Consider the following 21,571-nt stretch of genomic DNA (forward strand, 5'->3'; position numbering starts at 1 on the left):
GAGGTATGCGGTAGTTCTGCGTAATTAACATTGGTGATACAGTACAAGCAAACTGGAAATCACCTTCCGCACTTTTTATCCGGGTAAAATAACAGGTTAATTCTAGTAATCTTCCCTTTAGCTTTTTCAGACTGCCGTAATTTTACTCAATTTTACTGCCATTTTTCAGTTCCACGAAAAGACCAGGAAGACTATGGACTAATTTATGGTGCATGGTTCGCATCTGGAGGGCACACTTCGCTGCTCGGCTAGCAGTAACTTCGAAGGAAAGCCAACGGTGGCTGTACCACTACTAATTTACATTTTCACGCAAGTCCGAGTTTTCGTTCTATTCTTGTCATTTTGCCATTAGCCTATATGGAATTGACAACGAGAAAGTAATCAAACAGCAAATTGTTTACAACGTGTGCATGTTTTCTGCTGTTGTTGCCAGTTATACATATAAATGTGAATGCATTCTGTCGCTTTGGATGTCAAGACATGAAAGCGAATGTTCGCATAAAAACATAATGAATGTGTTTGAGAGGATATATGAAAATCAATAAATACAAAAGTAACCATATATAGTCATTGTTGGTAACCCGTTGTATATAAGTGAAATAAACCCCTCCGGGCTGTCCCGGTTATTAGAAAATAATGTAGGCTACTACGGTGGTAGTTTGGGGTTACAGAAGAAATCATATGACAGATGGACCGACGACAACGTCGCTTTTTCATACGTCAGTGGGCTAATTTGCCTAATCTTCGCGGGACTTTAGACCCCGGTGGAAACGCAGACAACCATTGGCTGAAGGAACCTTTTAGTTCCTGGTAAAGTAGTTCCTGGGACTGAAAGTTCCGGGTAATTTTGGTGGAAACGCGGCTATTGTGTCTATGGGTTAGTGTTTGTTTGGGGGGGGGGTGGTTGAGGGGAGGGTTGTCCTTGTGTGTATGGGTTAATGTTTGTTTGGGGGGGGGTTTCTCGATGTGGGTATTGGTAATGGATTGCAAATGTTTTCATAACTATAGTTGGCATCGGAATTTAACATAAGCTACAAATGCTGTGAGTCATTACATTGGATAATTGTTTTGCAATTCTCTGTGCAAACTATCTGTGCCTATCAAATAAACATTAAATGAAAATAAATTGAAATTAATATTTCGGCCTTCGCTGCTGGGACTTCAGGCAGCTGGCCACTCTTGTCCACAGGTGACTAGTTTTGCCTCTAAATTAATATGCGGGAACCGTAGGAAAGAAGAAGGTTTTTTGGTTAATTCTGTTTTGATGACAAAAAGCTTAGAGGGAAGTCTCTTCCCACCCATGTTACTTATGTGCATGTATTTATGTGCACATGCACACTGTATCTGTCATGTAGAATTCTTGAGGGAAAGGGTTTAGTTATTGTATATCTCAGTGCCCCCTAGTGTCAGGTCTGACAGGATATTCTCTGCATAGTCATTGTAGATGGTTTATTGAGTTTATGTGTGTTAATGTTGTCGAGTGTAGATGTTTTTGTAAAGTAGGTGTGTGTGTGTGTATTTTGTAAAGCAAAGTGTGTGTGTGTCCGTGTTAATTTTGCAGTGTGTGGATGTTTTTTTAAGGCAGGTGTACACTATGTGTAAATGTTGCAGTGTGTAGATGTTTTGGTTAAGCTGGTGTGTGTGTTAATGTTGCAGTGTGTAGATATTTTGGTTAAGCAGGTGTGTGTGTTAATGTTGCAGTGTGTAGAACTTTTGGTTAAGCAGGTGTGTGTTAATGTTGCAGTGTGTAGATATTTTGGTTAAGCAGGTGTGTGCATTAATGTTGCAGTGTGTAGAACTTTTGGTTAAGCAGGTGTGTGTTAATGTTGCAGTGTGTAGATATTTTGGTTAAGCAGGTGTGTGTGTTAATGTTGCAGTGTGTAGATATTTTGGTTAAGCAGGTGTGTGTGTTAATGTTGCAGTGTGTGGAACTTTTGGTTAAGCAGGTGTGTGTGTTAATGTTGCAGTGTGTAGAACTTTTGGTTAAGCAGGTGTGTGTGTTAATGTTACAGTGTGTAGATATTTTGGTTAAGCTGGTGTGTGTGTTAATGTTGCAGTGTGTAGATATTTTGGTTAAGCAAGTGTGTGTTAATGTTGCAGTGTATCACCCTTGCGTTTATTGAGTGCTAGTGGGTTCGTGGGACTGGTTTGCGGTTCTAAGCAGTAGTAATAAAGGTGCTTGTTTTACTCACAGAGGTCTTAAGCAGTCTGAAGCGGAGCTGTGCTTTCTGAATACAGCTCGTACACTGGAGCTGTATGGCGTGGAGATGCATCAGTGCAAGGTAAGTGTATCCACAGCAACCTGAACGCCCAGAACTAGTCCCAGCTTCGCCCACCTAACCCTAACCCCTGCACCTCACCCCGACACCCAGGCCTAGCCCTAGATTCACCACCTCTGCTACATGTGCTGATCTTGTGATGGCAATAGTAGAGGCCCGTGCCTCTATTGAAGCACTAAAAATTCCCAGTTGTATCATATGGGTGGAGTATAGGCTGTTTGGTATATGTGTGCGGTGTAGACTGTGTTTGGGGCATAGACTGTGTATGTGATATGTGTGAGGTATAAACTGAGTGGGATGTATAATGTGGGTGGGGTGTAGTCAGTGTGTGAGGTGTAGACTTTGGGGTGTAAATGGTGTGTGGGGTAGAGACTGTGGGTAGAGTGTAGGGTATAGATTGTGTGTGGGGTGTAGACTGTGTGGGGATATAGACTGTGGGTGGGGTGTAAACTGTGTGGGGTATAGATTATGGGTGGTGTGTAGACTGTGTGGGGTATAGACTGTAGGGTATAGACTGTGTGTGGGGTATAGACTGGGTGGAGTGTAGTCTGTGTGTGGGGTATAGACCGTGGGTGGGGTGTAGTCTGTGTGGGGTATAGACTGTGTGTGGGGTGTAGTTGGTGTGTGGGGTATAGACTGTGTGTGGGGTGTAGTCGGTGTGTGGGGTATAGACTGTGTGTGGGATGTAGTTGGTGTGTGGGGTATAAACTGTGAGTGGGGTGTAGTTGGTGTGGGGTATAGACTGTGTGGGGTGTAGTTGGTGTGGGGTATAGATTGTGTGGGGTGTAGTTGGTGTGTGGGGTATAGACTGTGAGTGGGGTGTAGTTGGTGTGTGGGGTATAGACTGTGAGTGGGGTGTAGTCGGTGTGGGGTATAGACTGTGAGTGGGGTGTAGTCGGTGTGTGGGGTATAGACTTTGAGTGGGGTGTAGTCGGTGTGTGGGGTATAGATTGTGGGTGAGGTGTAGTCGGTGTATGGAGTATAGACTGTGGGTGGGGTGTAGTCGGTGTGTGGGGTATAGATTGTGGGTGGGGTGTAGTTGGTGTGTGGGGTATAGACTGTGGTGGGGTGTAGTCGGTGCGTGGGGTATAGACTGTGAGTGGGGTGTAGTCGGTGTGTGGGGTGTAGTTGGTGTGTGGGGTATAGACTGTGAGTGGGGTGTAGTCGGTGTGTGGGGTATAGATTGTGGGTGGGGTATAGACTGTGAGTGGGGTGTAGTCGGTGTGTGGGGTATAGACTGTGAGTGGGGTGTAGTCGGTGTGTGGGGTATAGATTGTGGGTGGGGTGTAGTTGGTGTGGGGTATAGATTGTGGGTGCGGTGTAGTCGGTGTGTGGGGTATAGACTGTGAGTGGGGTGTAGTCAGTGTGTGGGGTATAGATTGTGGGTGGGGTGTAGTTGGTGTGTGGGGTATAGATTGTGGGTGGGGTGTAGTTGGTGTGTGGGGTATAGACTGTGAGTGGGGTGTAGTCGGTGTATGGGGTATAGACTGTGAGTGGGGTGTAGTTGGTGTGTGGGGTATGGATTGTGTGGGGTGTAGTTGGTGTGTGGGGTATAGACTGTGAGTGGGGTGTAGTCGGTGTGTGGGGTATGTGTCAGGTTACGCAGGCATTGTGTCTGGTTCTCAGGATTCCAGCCACGCAGATTTACTGGTGGGGATTGCCTCTGGAGGTGTGGCCATCTTCCGGAATAAGATCTGCTCCAACTTCTTCTCCTGGTGAGTTTGGTCTCATCCTGATCATAATGAGTCAGACGTAGTGCTGCAGCTGCTAAAATCTAACGTCAGCGTCACTTTCTTACCTCAGAGGATCAAAGGTGAAAGGGATGAAATTATTTTGTATTGTTTCTGTTACATTTTTGAATGCACCTGAAAACTCCCGTGGTTTTCTAACAGCGTGGAACAGTGGGCAGCAAAAGGTGGCGTCTGGTTGAGCTGTAAACACAATTAGCATGCGTGTAGCAGGATACTGAATCATCATTCTTTCAGAAGGAAAGAAAGGTTAAAGTACACAGTGGGAGTAAAAGAAACCATAAAGGGAGGAGAATGTTATGGAACTCTGCGTGCGTGCGTGCGTCTGTGTGTCTGTGTGCGTGCGTGCGCCCTTGTGCGATGAGGTAATCACATCAGGATGGACGTGAGTTTTCGTTCAGTGAGCTGACAGATCGCTTGATGGAAAGGCACTATTGCAGAAGGTTCTGCAGAGTTCCCGACAGGCTGAAGCAGTGTGCATCAATAGAATTATTCATATTTAGTAATCTGTAATATCGATGCTAGTAAGTAAACCGACTACAAGGATTGTTGAGCATGAATATGACATTATTACTGTTTAATATTAATAATTGTTTGATTTGAGAAATTTTGGAATTGAGATAAATATATTTGGTGTATTTTTGCATCAATTTTATTTCTAAATATATTATGTTTATCTCAATTACAAGAAATATAAACAACATATTTGGTTAATGGTTGCCATTTAGCTCAGCTAGATCGCATTTAAAAATGAAAGTGTCATTGACTTGTGATAAAGATGACTCGTATAAATCCACTATAATGAAGGCATGGGGTGTATAAATCATGTTTACCTGTGTGAAATTAAAGCGATACAACATTTTCATGCAGTAAATTATTGATATTAATAGTTTTGAGCTGACATTCTCAGTTATTGTTCAGCTTTATCTTATATTCATAGAAACCATATAGGCAAAAAACATAAAGCAAGTACAGAGTTTGAACAATGATTAGAAAAACAAAATGAGCCAAATTTCAATTCAATTTAATTTGTCTTGGGCTTTTTACAGTGAACTGTCACAACGATGCTTTACAGAGTAGCAAGGCAAAAAACATAGCAAAACGAGCAAATTTACACGGGTTTAGTTACTGGTTATGAAATTCATCTCTAAAAAGTGTCATTCCTCATTAACTAAAAGTTTAAATTGGGTCAGTTTGACCCAAACCAAACACAAGGATTAAGAACATATGAGAACTGGTCATTCAGTCCACCTAAGATCTGAATTTTTGCTTAATTGGTTTTTAAATGTTGTACTGGGTTACAGAAGTGTTGTATGTATAGAAAACAGCATGAATATTGATCATAACAGAATATTTGCTGTCACAGGGTCAATATCATCAAGATTTCCTTCAAGAGAAAGCGCTTTTTCATTCAGCTGAGACACAAGCATGTAAGTGACTGTAGGTTTGTTTAGTGACTGTGTGCAGTGCCCATGTTTTTAAAAGTAAAGCTTAAATGTGCATTATCCCTAAAATCAATCAAGGAGACATCAGTCAGTTACTGTGTGTGTGTTGCAGCAATGCAGCCTTTTGTTCAATATCACCATCTCCACCACCTTGTGAAACCTGTGACAACACTTTCCAAAACATGCTGTCAGGCTCCATGTTGGGCCAGAACTTGGCCCGGAACATTCGGGAATCTCATCCCAGATCTCCTGTTTGGCATTTTATTACTCATTGCACACCGGATGGAACCTCGAGTTCACTGAGCGATGGAATTCTGCAGACATTTTTATTATATGATAGGATTTCTGTGAGGTTAGACAGGGTTTCTGTGAGTGCTAGACAGGGTTTCTGTGAGTGTTGGGTGTGGATTAGTGATGTGAGGTTGGACAGGGTTTCTGTGAGTGTTGGGTGTTGATTTGTGATGTGAGGTTGGACAGGGTTTCTGTGAGTTCTGTGGTCTGGATTAATGCTGTGAGGTTGGACAGAGTTTCTGTAAATGCTGTGTGTATGGTTTCTGTGACTGCTGTTAGGTCAGGTTGGGTTTCTGTGAGTGCTGTGGTATGGATTAGTGCTGTGAGGTTAGACAGGGTTTCTGTGAGTGCTGTGTCACTGTAGAGTTTAGACTTTGGCAGCAGTGGGCAGGGCTGCTCTGGGTTTTCTCCTGCTGGCTAACAGCACACATACATAGTGCTTTGCAGATGCCTGTGTCTGTGTGGCAGTGGATTAGATTAGCCTGAGCGCGGCACAGCATGGTGGGTGTGGATTAGATTAGCCTGAGCGCGGCACTGCATGGTGGGTGTGTCTGCATTCTTACAGGGAGAGAGCCGGGATCACACCGTCACGTTTGTCATGCCGAACTACCGAGCCTGCAAAAACCTGTGGAAGTCCTGCGTGGAGCACCACACCTTCTTCCAGGCCAGGAGGTGTCTGCCACAGGACAAGAAGTCCTTCTCCAACTGCACCCTCACGTCTGCCAGCCCTGTACGGTGAGTTGGGGGTGGGGGGACATGAATCCTGTCAGCCAATCCGGACAGCATGAGCAGCAGTACACGCCCTCTGCTGGCTCCTCCCACACAGTGTCAGAGGCTGTAACTGTCACATGACTGGTTAATAATGCGCACAGACAGCAGATGAAATTGAGCTTGACAGCTAATTCTGGGACTGCCACCAGTCTGTCCCTGTCAAATGTTATGTTTATTATTGAATCGTATTTGTTTATATTTATGCTTAAATATAAGCTGTTAAATAAGCTGAAGTATTCAATTGTTTAAATAAATGTAAAGTAAAATAGCATTGCTTTCAGCTTGTGACTTATTCTGTGTGACAGAATAGACAGGCCCTTTTGTACCTTTCAGTTTATTTTCACTCACCCTTGAGAGAAATAGGAAGTAACTTAAAGAAGAAAGATCCAATCTTGCATATCACAGCATATTACTCTAACTTTGCTGCAGATCTCTGAACAGCCACATTTACAGGAAGGTGATGGGAGGCATGGTCTGGAACCCGGAGCTGAAGAGGTCCTTCTCTACAGAGCAACTGGAGACCAAGAGCCTACCGTCCCGCTCTCCTCCAATCACACCCAACTGGTGAGCCCCCCCGTCCCGCTCTCCTCCAATCACACCCAACTGGTGAGCCCCCCATCCTGCTCTCCTCCAATCACACCCAACTGGTGAGCCCCCCATCCCGCTCTCCTCCAATCACACCCAACTGGTGAGCCCCCCATCCTGCTCTCCTCCAATCACACCCAACTGGTGAGCCCCCCGTCCCCTCTCTCCTCCAATCACACCCAACTGGTGAGCCCCCATCCGCTCTCCTCCAATCACACCCAACTGGTGAGCCCCCATCCTGCTCTCCTCCAATCACACCCAACTGGTGAGCCCCCGTCGTGCTCTCCTCCAATCACACCCAACTGGTGAGCCCCCCATCCTGCTCTCCTCCAATCACACCCAACTGGTGAGCCCCCATCCTGCTCTCCTCCAATCACACCCAACTGGTGAGCCCCCCGTCCCGCTCTCCTCCAGTCACACCCAACTGGTGAGCCCCCCTATCCCGCTCTCCTGTTGCAACTGCAGTGATTGGCTAACGTTGGTGATTGACTGCAGCCTGACCTATCATATTTGCAGGAGAAGCCCTCGTCTGCGCCATGAGATCCGTAAGACCCGCCATTCATCTGTGGATAATTTGGCGAGTGAGATGAGCTACATCACTGAGAGTGAGGAGGTTTTCTACACCTACAAGGGCAATAAGACCCCCTCTGAGCTGCTGCACCCCCAAAAGTAAGATCCCCTAACTGGCCACTAAAGGGTTAACTGCAGCTCGTGTTTAAACACAACGGGCCTCATTCACAAAACTTTTCTTAATTTATTCTTATTTTGTTCTTAAATAATGTTTTGACAAAAAAACAATATGGGATTCATGACACGTGCAGACCTTTGTTTTTGTGGTATCATATCCCAGGTGTATGAATGCTGGCTGTAAATTTTATGCAGAATCTTGTTCATGTGATTTGCATAAGGAAATGGCCATGAACAAATACAGATAAGGAAAAAATGATGAATGCCAAAATGTTCTTGGAAATGTTCTTGTGGTCGTACATGTTTTGCGAATGAGGCCCAAAGTCTGTTTCATGATAATAATGCGATGAGAAACAGTTCTAAAGTAAAGAAGACAACAGTAAAATAACAGCGTTCTACAGCATAGTAGCATAATATGCTGTAGCAGAACTGTGATATTTTAAATTATTTTATTTTGTTTATGAATTATGATGTAGTAGGATAAAGTAGCATTACAGTGTAGTATGGTATATTAGCATTATGGTGTATTATAGTATATTAGGGGCTTGTTTGTAGAATGTAGCATTTGGGAGAATACCTACAGTGAAGTTCTCCATAGTAATGTTGGTACGTGCACCCCTAGGCATGGTATTGTACCCACAAGAATAGTTATAATAACATAACAGCATAATGATGAGAACAGGCCATTCAGCCTAACAATGCTTGCCATTTCCCTAACTAAATTTAAAACAACTGTGTGCTAAACTGCCTGGAGAATATTATTTGATTTTAATATAATTGTGCTTTTAATGCAGTCCAGCACCACTTACTGGCTGAAGAAGAGACACGGGTTCAGTCATAATTAGTAAAATGGATTTTAAAGGATCTTACTTATTGCTAAAGTTCATTCCAGATATGATTTATCTCCCAGAAATCTACCCTATCGCAGCCAGGTGACATTTCAGTGCTACTCAATTCAGTTTTATTTGTATAGGGATTTTTTTTATAGTGACACTGGCACAAGGACACTTCATTTACCATGATTCTGTGCACTGAACAACAAGAGAGATGGCATCTTATAGCTGTACATGTCATGGTTTTCTATTGTGGCATCAGGTTATCAGAAGCGTGATGCAGTGCTGTTTTTTCTTTCAACACAGCGGCGAGTGTGTGCTCATTACTGAACTGGGAACATAATGTCAACAGACAGGAATAAAGAAAATGCAAACCAGTCTGCACTCTGAACTCTGAACTCTACATGTGAATGAAAACAATCTGACCTGAGAGCACTTATCCAGTCTGGCTCTGGCTAGGCCCTGTGATCCAGTCAGGGTGCAGCTCGGCCTTGTGATCCAATCAGAGTGTGGCCAGGGCCAATTATCCAAACAGGGTGCAGCTAGGCCCTGTGATCCAGTCAGGCTGCGGCTAGGCCCTTTGGTCCCATCATCCGAGGCTGATGTTATAATAGGGTGCCTGTGTCTTCCCATAGATAGCTGTGCTCTTGTGGGATTTAAAATAAAGGACTTGCACTTGATCTAATTTCCGTGTGAACTGGGTTCAGTTAAGGTGCGTAATTCTCTAGCGGATAGTTTTTATAGGAGTGTGTAATAGGCCAGGGCTCCTGTGCATTTGCTGTGGGGTCCGTGTCACAGCCTGCTCTGTTTTTAAGGCAGGATTCTCTGGAGGATGGTTCCACGGCCCCCTCCTGCAGCCCCAGCCCCCAGAAAAGAGACAGCTTTGAGAACTACACCGGGGACGAGGCCAGCGAGAGGAACTCTCAGTGCTACGGAGACCAGGTCAGTGTTGCTCCCATTTCCAGGTCAGTGTGGGTGCTGAGCAGGTGAGTGTGGGACAGTCTGTTTTACTGTGTCTGTGGGTTAGACTGTGTTAGTGTGACTGTGGTACTGGCTGTGTTTGTGTGACTGTGGTACTGGCTGGGTGCATGAATACTGATGGCTCTTCTTTGTTGAATGGAGGAATCAGTCATTCTTTTAGAGTAAAGTGCTGAATGAGGTTTATTTCCTGCTGATAAGACTGAACTCCGAAGTTGAAAGCTGAGTTCATGGATAATTCAAAACATTTACAACCATATTATCATGATGTACAAGAGATATCTCACTTCCTCACAGTTTGGCGTTTAAATATGCAGGCTCCCATGCCCCCCTCTACCTGCACTCTAAGCCCTCCTGTTCGTCCCTCACTCCTCATTGACATGCTTTGAGCTTTTAATAGAATTGCAATATTAATTTAGCCTCTCTCTATCTCACCTCATGTTAATTATTTTTGAGAGAGATTCCTGCCGGTGGTCTGTGTGGGAACGAACCTGTTTACCGAATTCTGTTTAGTTCAGGAAATGTCTGCTTTTTATTTAACTGTCAATATAAATATGAAAACATGAAATGACCTCTATCGCATATACCATATCTTTACTACAGTGATGGATATTTCAGAACTAACTTTATATTTCAGAACTGATTATCAGACACTTGCTGAACTTGTTGAAGTATCACTTAATCTTTATAACAGCTTAGTGCAGCTCAGCAGACACACAGCACAGTCAGGCCAGGAAAACACTTAGGGAAGATTTCACACATGCAAAATCAAAGTGGACCCACTGAGTAAACTTCAGGATCGTTTAATTTCATGTGGAGACTTTGCCCTAAATCCTTCTGTCCAAACCCTTCCACAGCTCGGGCAGCTGAATCTCTGTCTCCTGTCAGTATCACAGCTTTAGTGGTGTTTGACGTGTTAGGAGAGACGCAGCCCTGTACTGCAGTTTAGCAGGCGGTATACTTACACTACAGTTTCATTTCTGTACTGCAGTGAAGTGCAGCAAGCGGATAATAACGTAGATACACTGAAGTAAACATGTTTACACTTGTGCCAAGATGGTCACTAACTGCACGTGATTGTAATCCTGTTGTGGCAGATTTGCATCATGTTGCCTTGTTTAACTCAAGATGTGGGTGAATACTTGTAAAGCTGTCTGAACTTCAGGGTAGGATGCTGAGATGTTTAGTGTATTTGTGCTTGTGTGGATGGTGTTGATGTTAATGATGTTGGTGTGGATGGTGTTGATGTTAATGATGTTGGTGTGGATGGTGTTGATGTTTATGATGTTGGTGTGGATGGTGTTGATGTTAATGATGTTGGTGTGGATGATGTTGATGTTAATGATGTTGGTGTGGATGGTGTTGATGTTAATGATGTTGGTGCAGATGATGTTGATGTTAATGATGTTGGTGTAGGTGGTGTTGATGTTAATGATGTTGGTGTGGATGAGGTTGATATTAATGATGTTGGTGCAGATGATGTTGATGTTAATGATGTTGGTGCAGATGATGTTGATGTTAATGATGTTGGTGTAGGTGGTGTTGATGTTAATGATGTTGGTGTAGGTGGTGTTGATGTTAATGATGTTGGTGTGGATGAGGTTGATATTAATGATGTTGGTGCAGATGATGTTGAGGTTAATGATGTTGGTGCAGATGATGTTGATGTTAATGATGTTGGTGCAGATGATGTTGATGTTAATGATGTTGGTGTAGGTGGTGTTGATGTTAATGATGTTGGTGTAGGTGGTGTTGATGTTAATGATGTTGGTGTGGATGAGGTTGATATTAATGATGTTGGTGCAGATGATGTTGAGGTTAATGATGTTGGTGCAGATGATGTTGATGTTAATGATGTTGGTGCAGATGATGTTAATGATGTTGGTCTGGATGGTGTTGTTACTTGCTTCTCTGCAGAACAGGGTGGTTGATGGTGATCTGTTGCTGGTGCACATTGCTCCTGATGAAGAGGGGAAGTTTGGTTTCAATGTAAAGGTGAGTGTTCCCCTCTACCTGGACACACCTGTGCAATGTGGCGTTGGGTGTTTAACGGTGTGCATATGCTAGGCTGGTGGCTGGTGGTGTTGTGATATGTGATGTAGTGTGATATTGTGTGATGTGATATGTGATGTATTGTGATATTGTGTTGTGATATGTGATGTAGTGTGATATTGTGTGATGTTGTTGTTTCCTGTCTCTCTGCAGGGGGGAGTGGACCAGAAGATGGCGTTGGTGATCTCGCATGTGAGCACGAACTCTCCGGTAAGAACAGAAGCGGATGCTGTGTTTTAAGTCAGGACAAGAAAAGAACAGCGCAACTTTTCCAAGTCTTCCTCAGAGTCAGCAGAGAAGTTTTTGACTGGCCAAGCTGACCTATAAAGTCATATCTAAGACACATTCTGCTTTAACATACATGATTAAAATTCATAATCATCGTCTTTACAGTAAGTCCTGGGTCTCATTCCAATCTCTTATTTTCACTCCTTGCATCTTTTCCTCGCGTCCTTTCCTCGCTTCTTAGCTCCACCAAACATAGGAAGCGAGGAAAAGATGCAAGGATGAGATACGAGGATGGAGGAATCAAGGCAACATGTATTACACTAATGGGAGGGACATCCTTGCTCAGTCAGGTGTCAGTTTGAAGTGATTTCAGTCCCATGGTGTATGCGGCAGATGTGGAGAGGTGGGTCCACAGATGACTTGTTTGTACATTGACCTGAGCATCCTCACTGAAGCATCCACCTGGAGCCTTCTTGCTTCTCGATCTTCCAAGGAAAATTTAACAGATTGGAATGGCCTTAAAGATGGCAAACCTCGATCGATTTCCAGGTCACACGAGAACTGAGGAGATGAGGATGAGGATAAACTAAGCGATTGCAATAAGCCCCTCTGTTCCCTATTGCACCATATTTTTGCTGCTATTGGCTTTCAGGCTGCCTGTCTGTTTGTTCCTCTGGTGAAAGTCAGTGTTCTCCGCACTCTCTTAGATATACCAGTATCATATAACCCTAATCTGCATGTAGTTTTACAAGGGTTTAAAACCGTCCAAGTGTGTCTCTCTTGGTATTAGACACACGTGCTTGAATCTTGTTAGAAAGGCAGGTGGGTGTGTCTTATATCATTATAAAGGCAGGTAGATCATTACATTTGCATGTGGGTGTGTCTTAAGGTGGGCAGAAGTGCCTGCCATTGGTTATGCAATCAGGTGGGCGTGTCTCAGGCCTGTGATTGGTGCTGCAGGCTGGGCAGAGCTCCCCCCCGCTGCTGGAGGGGGACCAGATCGTGCTGATTAACGGGCGGGACATCTCCGAGCACACGCATGACCAGGTGGTCATGTTCATCAAGGCCAGCCGCGAATCCCACTCCAAACAGCTCACACTGCTCATCCGCAGGAAGGGTACACAACCACGCCCCTACCTGTACACACACCCCTACCTGTACACACGCCCCTACCAGTACACACACCCCTACCTGTACACACGTCCATACCTATACACACACCCCTACCAGTACACACACCCCTACCTGTACACACGCACCTACCGGTACACACACCCCTACCTGTGTACACACATCCCTGTGTGCAGATACACACCTACCTGTGTACACACATCCCTGTGTGCAGATAGACACCTACCTGTGTACACACATCCCTGTGTGCAGATACACACCTACCTGTGTACACACATCCCTGTGTGCAGATAGACACCTACCTGTGTACACACATCCCTGTGTGCAGATACACACCTACCTGTGTACACACACCCCTACCAGTACACACACCCCTACCTGTACACACTCCCCTACCTAACCCTAACCCCCACCTGTGCACACATCCCTACCAGTACACACATCCCTACCTGTACACACACCCCTACCAGTACACACACCCCTACCTGTGTACACACCCCTACCTGTACACACGCCCCTACCTGTGTACACACACCCCTACGTGTGTACACACGCCCCTACCTGTACACACGCCCCTACCTGTACACACGCCCCTACCTGTACACACACCCCTACCAGTGTACACACACCCCTACCTGTGTACACACCCCTACCTGTACACACGCCCCTACCTGTGTACACACACCCCTGCCTGTGTACACACCCCTACCTGTACACACGCCCCTACCTGTGTACACACACCCCTACCTGTACACACACCCCTACCAGTACACACACCCCTAACTGTACACACACCCCTACCTGTGTACACACACCCCTACCTGTACACACTCCCCTACCTAACCCTAACCCCTACCTGTACACACACCCCTACCTGTGTACACACACTCCTACCTGCACACACACCCCTACCTGTGTGCAGATACACACCTACCAGTACACACATCCCTGTGTGCAGATACACCCCTACCTGCACACACACCCAGGTGTGCAAATGACAGTATCTTTACAAATATCCAGTTCCAGGGGTTGTATGTTTGTTTGTAGAAGGGTTACATGCTTATGTTCTAGAGCATACTACCTACCACTATTTACCTGTGTGTGTGTGTGTGTGTGTGTGCCCATGTATGTCTGTGTATGTTGGGGTGTGTATGTGTGTTGGGGCGACTGTTGGGGTGTGTGTTTGCCTGTGTATTGGAGTGTGTGTTTGGGTGTGTTTTGTGGTGTGTGTTGGGGTGGGTGCTGTGGTGTTGGGGTGTGTGTTGGGGTGCACGTCTCCTGCTCTAGGTGTTGGTGTCCGGCAGCCTGGGTTTGAGTTGGGCTTTCCAATGCTGGGGGAACCCATCCTGCCCCCCAGCCCGTGTGCGGAGACCATCCTGCCCCCCAGCCAGAGCGGGGGCACCCTGGAGGAGTCCATGAGCCAGCTGAAGAGGGGCCTGCAGGGTGGAGCCCTGCTTGCTCAGTTTGAGGTATGATGTCATGCATTAGATTATGTGACACTCCATCTAAAGAGTGAAGATGAGTTTAATATAATGGAGATAGATTCTCATAGATAGTGAACAGCAGTTTTGGGTGCAGTGCAGTGTGAACAGCAGTGTTGGGGTTCAGTGTGAACAGTAGTGTTGGGGTGCAGTGTGAACAGCAGTGTTGGGGTGCAGTGTGAACAGCAGTGTTGGGGTGCAGTGTGAACAGCAGTGTTTGGGTTCAGTGCAGTGTGAACAGCAGTGTTGGGGTTCAGTATGAACAGCAGTTTTGGGGTGCAGTGTGAACAGCAGTGTTGGGGTGCAGTGTGAACAGCAGTGTTGGGGTTCAGTGTGAACAGCAGTGTTGGGGTTCAGTGCAGTGTGAACAGCAGTGTTGGGGTTCAATGTGAACAGCAGTGTTGGGGTGCAGTGTGAACAGCAGTGGTGGGGTTCAGTGTGAACAGCAGTGTTGGGGTGCAGTGTGAACAGCAGTTTTGGGGTGCAGTGTGAACAGCAGTGTTGGGGTTCAGTGTGAACAGCAGTGTTGGGGTTCAGTGCAGTGTGAACAGCAGTGTTGGGGTTCAGTGCAGTCTGAACAGCATTGTTGGGGTTCAGTGCAGTGTGAACAGCAGTGTTGGTGTGTAGTGTGAACAGCAATGTTGGAGTTCAGTGCAGTTTCTGTGGAGTATAAATCTACTTGATGTTCAGTGTAATGCATTACATTACATTACAGGCATTTAGCAGACACTCTTATCCAGAGCAACTTACATTGTATCCAGTTATACAGCTGGATATATACTGGAGCAATGTAGGTTAAGTACCTTGCTAAAGGGTACAGCGGCAGTGTCCTACCGGGGAATCAAACCTGCGACCTTTAGGTTACAAGACCAACTCCTTAGCCATTATACTACACTGCCGCCCACTGCCCACACATTAATGCAATCTCTAATGTAATGTCTAATGTAAGCTCAAATGTAATCTTGCTAGTTGTGAATGTATAATTTATGTATGGAGTCATTTGTAAATATGAAGCGTCATTTATGAATATGGAGAGTGATTTATTAATATGGAGTGATTTAGGATTATGAGAGAGTAGTGTCTTGGTGTTTTTTTAAAGTCTTTTTATTTTTTATTTATTGTATGTCTGTTTTTGTTAATAGCAACTTTACAGGAAGAAGGCTGGCATGTCGGTGTCTTTTGCAAAATTACCTCAGAATATGGAGAAGAACAGATACAAGGACATATTACCATGTAAGCAGTGTATTCTGGCTGTGCTGCATTGTCCTGTGCAAATGCATCATAACTCAGAGCCCTTTCTTTAGGTAATATAAAAGCCACCACTGCTTAAGCACGTCAGATTTATTTATTAAATTATTCTTTATTAATAAATTATCTTCATTATCTGTCGGCTAATTCTGGGGAGAGGAGTTTGACAGGGAGTCTTTCTGCCATGCAGATGACAGCAGCAGAGTGGTCTTAGAGGAAGGAGAAGACGACTACATCAATGCCAGCCATATTAAGGTGGGTGCGGGTGCGGGTGCAATGCCAGCCTCATTAAGGTGGGTGCAGGTGCGGGTGCAATGCCAGCCTCATTAAGGTGGGTGCAGGTGCGGGTGCAATGCCAGCCTCATTAAGGTGGGTGCAGGTGCAGGTGCAATGCCAGCCTCATTAAGGTGGGTGCAGGTGCAGGTGCAATGCCAGCCTCATTAAGGTGGGTGCAGGTGTGGGTACAATGCCAGCCTCATTAAGGTGGGTGCGGGTGTGGGTGCAATGCCAGTCACATTAAGGTGGGTGCGGGTGTGGGTGCAATGCCAGCCTCATTAAGGTGGGTGCGGGTGTGGGTGTTGTGTGTTTCAGATGGATCTTGGGGCGGGGCAGACGGAGGAGTGGGCGGGATCAGTGAAGCAGTATGTGGCCTGTCAGGGCCCTCTACCCCACACCTGCAGCCAGTTCTGGCAGGCAGTGTGGGAGCAACACGCACACGTCATCGTCATGCTGACCACACTGACAGAGAGAGGAAGGGTGAGTTACACACACTCGCGCAAGCACGCACACAAACGCACACGCACGCACACACACACACACGCACACAGACACACGCACGCACACACACACACACACAGACACAGACACACACACACGCACGCATGGACGCACACACACACACACACAAACACGCACACAGACACACACAAAAACATGCACGCAGACGCACACGCACGCACACACACAAACATGCACACACACACGCACGCACACAGAAGACACACACACATGCACACACTCACACACGCACGCACACACACACACGCACACACACACACACATTCACACGCAGACACACATGCACGCACATACGCACACATACACACACGCACACACATTCACATGCAGACACACGAATGCACACACTCACACTCACACACACACACACACACACACACACACACACACACACACACATTTGAATATCAGATTGTTGATCTGGGCACAGTAAAAGTCGGAGATGAGGCTCAAGGTTTACTCAAGGACGTTGGCTCTCCTAGTGACAGCACCGACGGCTATGGTCCAGCTTGGCTGTTGCTAGGTAACAGTAACATTCTCAAATAATAATCAAACTGAAGTGCTTTTATTTCAGCAAGAACCCCACAAACTGAACTGTTTTCATTTCAGACAAAGCCTTTCAAACTGAAATGCTGATATCTCCACACACACACACACACACTGAAAGGTGCCATGCTCAGGCAAGCTGAACACTGAGCTTCATTCCTCTGTGCATCTCACAAAGAGCAGAGCCCTGTTATTATTTATTCAGTCCTTCAGCTGAATGAGCTAAATGAATGTCTCGCATGTAGGAATGAGAATGAATGGGAGAGGTGATCTTTACTGCCTGTTGAACAAAGCGAGAGAGTGAGGAGAAAGGCCGTTGCATGAAACAGCTCCTCAGTCGCAGTGCATCACCTCCCTGCGTCTCCTGGAGCAGCTACCTGTCATCACGCTAATGCTCAGAGGAATGAACTGCGCACACACACATACACACGCACATACACACACATACATACACACATAAACACACACGCATACATATATACACACGCACATACATACATACATATATATGCACATACATACATACACACACACGCACATACATACATACATACACACGCACATACATACATACATATATATGCAAATGCATACATACACACATACATACACACGCACATACACACGCATATACATACATACATACACACGCACATACATATATATGCACATGCGTACACACGCATATACATACATATATATGCACATGCGTACATACACACATACATGCACACATATATATGCACATATATATGTACATACATACATATATATGCACATGCGTACATACATACATACATATGCACATGCGTACATATATACATATGCACATTCATAAATACATACATATGAGGATATGATGGATATGCTTGCGAGAAAGGGTTTTTTAGGCTTTGATGGTTTTAGCCTTTAGAGAATGAATGCACTTATGTAAGAGGAATGTCACGTGACTGACGGCGTGTTTGGTTTCAGCCGAAATGCCACCAGTACTGGCCCGACCCCCCAGACGTGCGGACTTATGGGAACCTGCAGGTCTGCTGCCATTCAGAGGACTGCAACTTGGCCTATGTGTTCCGGGAGCTCACACTAACCAATGTGGAGGTACACAAACACACACACGCACACAAACACAAACACACACACGCACACACGCACACACACACACACACACACACACACACACACACATAAACACACACACGCACACACACACAGACACACACACACACACACACACATGCGCACACACACACACACACACAAACACACACACGCACACACATACACACACACACGGAAACACACACACACACACACACACAAACACACACACACCCACACACAAACACAGACACACACACACATTCACACGCAGACACACATGCACGCACACACACACACGCGCGTACAGAAACACACGTACACAACACGCACACACACACACGCACATGCATACACAGAAACACACGCACCACACACACATAAACACACACGTACACACACAGAAACACACACGTACACACAGAAACACACACACGCACGTGCACACACACACACACACACACACATGCGCACACACACACACACACACAAACACACACACGCACACACATACACACACACGGAAACACACACACACACACACACACACAAACACACACACACCCACACACAAACACAGACACACACACACATTCACACGCAGACACACATGCACGCACACACACACACGCGCGTACAGAAACACACGTACACAAACACGCACGCGCACACACACACACATGCACAGAAACACACGCACGCACACACACACACAAACACACGCGCGCACACACACACACACACACACAGAAACACACACATGCACAGAAACACACGCACACAAACACGCACACAAACACACATACACAGAAACACACACACACACACAGAAACACACACACACACACAGAACCACACACGCACACACATGCACAGAAACACACACGCACACAATTAAATCAGTGTAGATGTAGACACATGGGTTGGGGTGTGGATGGGGCCTGGGGAAGATGGGAGGACATGTTCAGCTATAATGTCCTCACTTCTACCAGTATTCTCTAAGATGTCCTCATATCATCATTTCCCTGGATCTAATTACAGGTCATTTCTGTGTTATTATTATTATTATGACTTTCTGTAAATAACTAAATGCACCACTTGTCCACGTATACTTTTGTCACACACAGCAATTCACATATTAATAAATCCGCTTAATAATTATATTAAATCCTAATACTTATGATACAAAATTCAGACAGTAAGTTAAGAAATTCCTTGTCGGTCATAATGAATATTAGATAGCAAGCCTGTACTACTAGTCATGATCTGTTTCTGCTTACTTGAGAACATTTTCATTCTTAGATTTCTATATGATTAAAACCGTAAATATCTTACACTCAATGAATAAGTTAGAAAATACACTAACTTGTTTTTTTTTTGAGAAATAACTAATAGATAAATGGTCATATTCATGTGTTGGATCTCAGAAGTATAATGTGATTATAATGCTTTCACAAAACTGTCATGATTTCTCATTGAGAAAAAGAACAAAACTTCAAAAATGAAATTTCATACTGTTTCAAACTTAAAATGAAAAATTGTGTCTGAAGGAAATGAATTTTGTGAAACATGTATTGTTGGCTGTAGTGCAACAAGACAAACACTAATATGCGTGTCCAGGATTAATTTGAGATGAAGCCACAGTTTGTCTGTCTGTTTGTTTATTTAATTAATTAATTAATTAATTAATTAATTAATTAATAAATACTTGGAGACACACTGAGGGATCAGTGCCCTATTTTTCAAGTTTGCAGACAGAACTCTAATAATAGGACATACACAATTTACAAAGCTCAATATTAAAAAGCTCACTGACCAGACGCAACATGTTCTTTTAAAATGGCTTCCTATCAGTAATCTCCAAGTTCCATTAAAATGGCTGGGCATCAGTAGTCTCTGGGCTCTATTAAAATGGCTGGGCATCAGTAGTCTATGGGCTCTATTAAAATGGCTGAGCATCAATAGTCTGTGGGCTCTATTAAAATGGCTGGGCATCAGTAGTCTGTGGGCTCTATTAAAATGACTGGGCGTCAGTAGTCTGTGGGCTCTGTTAAAATGGCTGGGCATCAGTAGTCTGTGGGCTCTATTAAAATGGCTGGGCATCAGTAGTCTGTGGGCTCTATTAAAATGGCTGGGCGTCAGTAGTCTGTGGGCTCTATTAAAATGGCTGGGCATCAGTAGTCTGTGGGCTCTATTAAAATGGCTGGGCGTCAGTAGTCTGTGGGCTCTATTAAAATGGCTGGGCGTCAGTAGTCTGTGGGCTCTATTAAAATGGCTGGGCGTCAGTAGTCTGTGGGCTCTATTAAAATGGCTGGGCATCAGTGATGCGGTTTGTTTTGTCTGGGCCCTGGCCTCTAGAGTGTTAGGCTGTGTTTTGCTAAAGGTCTTTGGCTCTCTTATGCATGTAAATACGACATCACCTCAGGGGATAAGATGAGCTTACGGCTTTCTGGCTGCAGACACAGAGGCTGAATTCACGTACAGTGAATGAGATTGCAGAAACGTTCCTCTTCCTCATCAGCTTGCAGAGCTACAGACATGAAGGTCACCATAAAACAGAAGAACGGAACATGGAGATCGTGCTCATGCATGAATGGGGTTCAGCGGCAGCGCCTCTGATGGTGTAGAAGGCATCCTGCCTTACTTGTGTGATTCACCTGAATGTATGTCTGGCTCCAGGCAACATTACATTTGAAGACTTCTCCATATGATGCATAGAATATCATAACATGAAAATGAAGGCCAATCTGCTATAGGCACCTTCTGGTTTAAAATCTGTCTTTTCATTTACGGACACATGTGTCTGTCTAAAATCTGCCCTATTCATTTACAGACGCACCTGACTATAACTTGCCCCACTCATTTACAGACACACCTGTCTATGCAAAACGTACCCCACTCATTTACAGACACACCTGTCTATGCAAAACGTGCCCCATACATTTACAGACACACCTGTCTATGCAAAACATGCCCCACTCATTTACAGACACACCTGTCTATGCAAAACGTGCCGCATACATTTACAGACACACCTGTCTATGCAAAACATGCCGCACTCATTTACAGACACACCTGTCTATGCAAAACATGCCCCACTCATTTACAGACACACCTGTTTATGCAAAACGTACCCCACTCATTTACAGACACACCTGTCTATGCAAAACGAGCCCCATACATTTACAGACACACCTGTCTATGCAAAACATGCCCCACTCATTTACAGACACACCTGTCTATGCAAAACGTGCCCCATACATTTACAGACACACCTGTCTATGCAAAACATGCCGCACTCATTTACAGACACACCTGTCTATGCAAAACGTGCCCCATACATTTACAGACACACCTGTCTATGCAAAA

General features: G+C 45.0%; 1 protein-coding gene and 1 long non-coding RNA gene across 5 annotated transcripts in view; one reads left to right on the forward strand and one right to left on the reverse strand.

The window, feature by feature from the left end:
* Nucleotides 1-21,571, forward strand: part of ptpn3 (protein tyrosine phosphatase non-receptor type 3) — a 55,864-nt gene that overhangs the window by 24,622 nt on the left and 9,671 nt on the right. For 3 of the 4 annotated variants that reach the window (XM_064325351.1, XM_064325267.1, XM_064325516.1), the window contains 15 exons: nt 2,195-2,282; nt 3,906-3,994; nt 5,394-5,457; nt 6,329-6,498; nt 6,964-7,098; nt 7,636-7,788; nt 9,455-9,581; nt 11,535-11,612; nt 11,823-11,879; nt 12,858-13,014; nt 14,316-14,497; nt 15,652-15,742; nt 15,948-16,012; nt 16,349-16,513; nt 18,074-18,202. In XM_064325351.1, the coding sequence (XP_064181421.1) occupies nt 2,195-2,282; nt 3,906-3,994; nt 5,394-5,457; nt 6,329-6,498; nt 6,964-7,098; nt 7,636-7,788; nt 9,455-9,581; nt 11,535-11,612; nt 11,823-11,879; nt 12,858-13,014; nt 14,316-14,497; nt 15,652-15,742; nt 15,948-16,012; nt 16,349-16,513; nt 18,074-18,202 (1,750 nt within the window). Of the gene's footprint in view, nt 1-2,194; nt 2,283-3,905; nt 3,995-5,393; nt 5,458-6,328; nt 6,499-6,963; nt 7,099-7,635; nt 7,789-9,454; nt 9,582-11,534; nt 11,613-11,822; nt 11,880-12,857; nt 13,015-14,315; nt 14,498-15,651; nt 15,743-15,947; nt 16,013-16,348; nt 16,514-18,073; nt 18,203-20,723; nt 20,962-21,571 lie in introns of those variants that run through there. The other variant, XM_064325433.1, reaches the window with a different exon arrangement.
* LOC135250203 (uncharacterized) lies at nt 13,501-13,948 on the reverse strand. Its single transcript, XR_010328879.1, has 4 exons — nt 13,885-13,948; nt 13,756-13,849; nt 13,626-13,719; nt 13,501-13,589 (listed from the first exon to the last, which is right to left on the reverse strand). It is a non-coding gene; the product is annotated as an uncharacterized LOC135250203 (long non-coding RNA).

Source organism: Anguilla rostrata, chromosome 1 (genome assembly GCF_018555375.3).
Source record: "Anguilla rostrata isolate EN2019 chromosome 1, ASM1855537v3, whole genome shotgun sequence".
Taxonomy (NCBI): domain Eukaryota; kingdom Metazoa; phylum Chordata; class Actinopteri; order Anguilliformes; family Anguillidae; genus Anguilla; species Anguilla rostrata.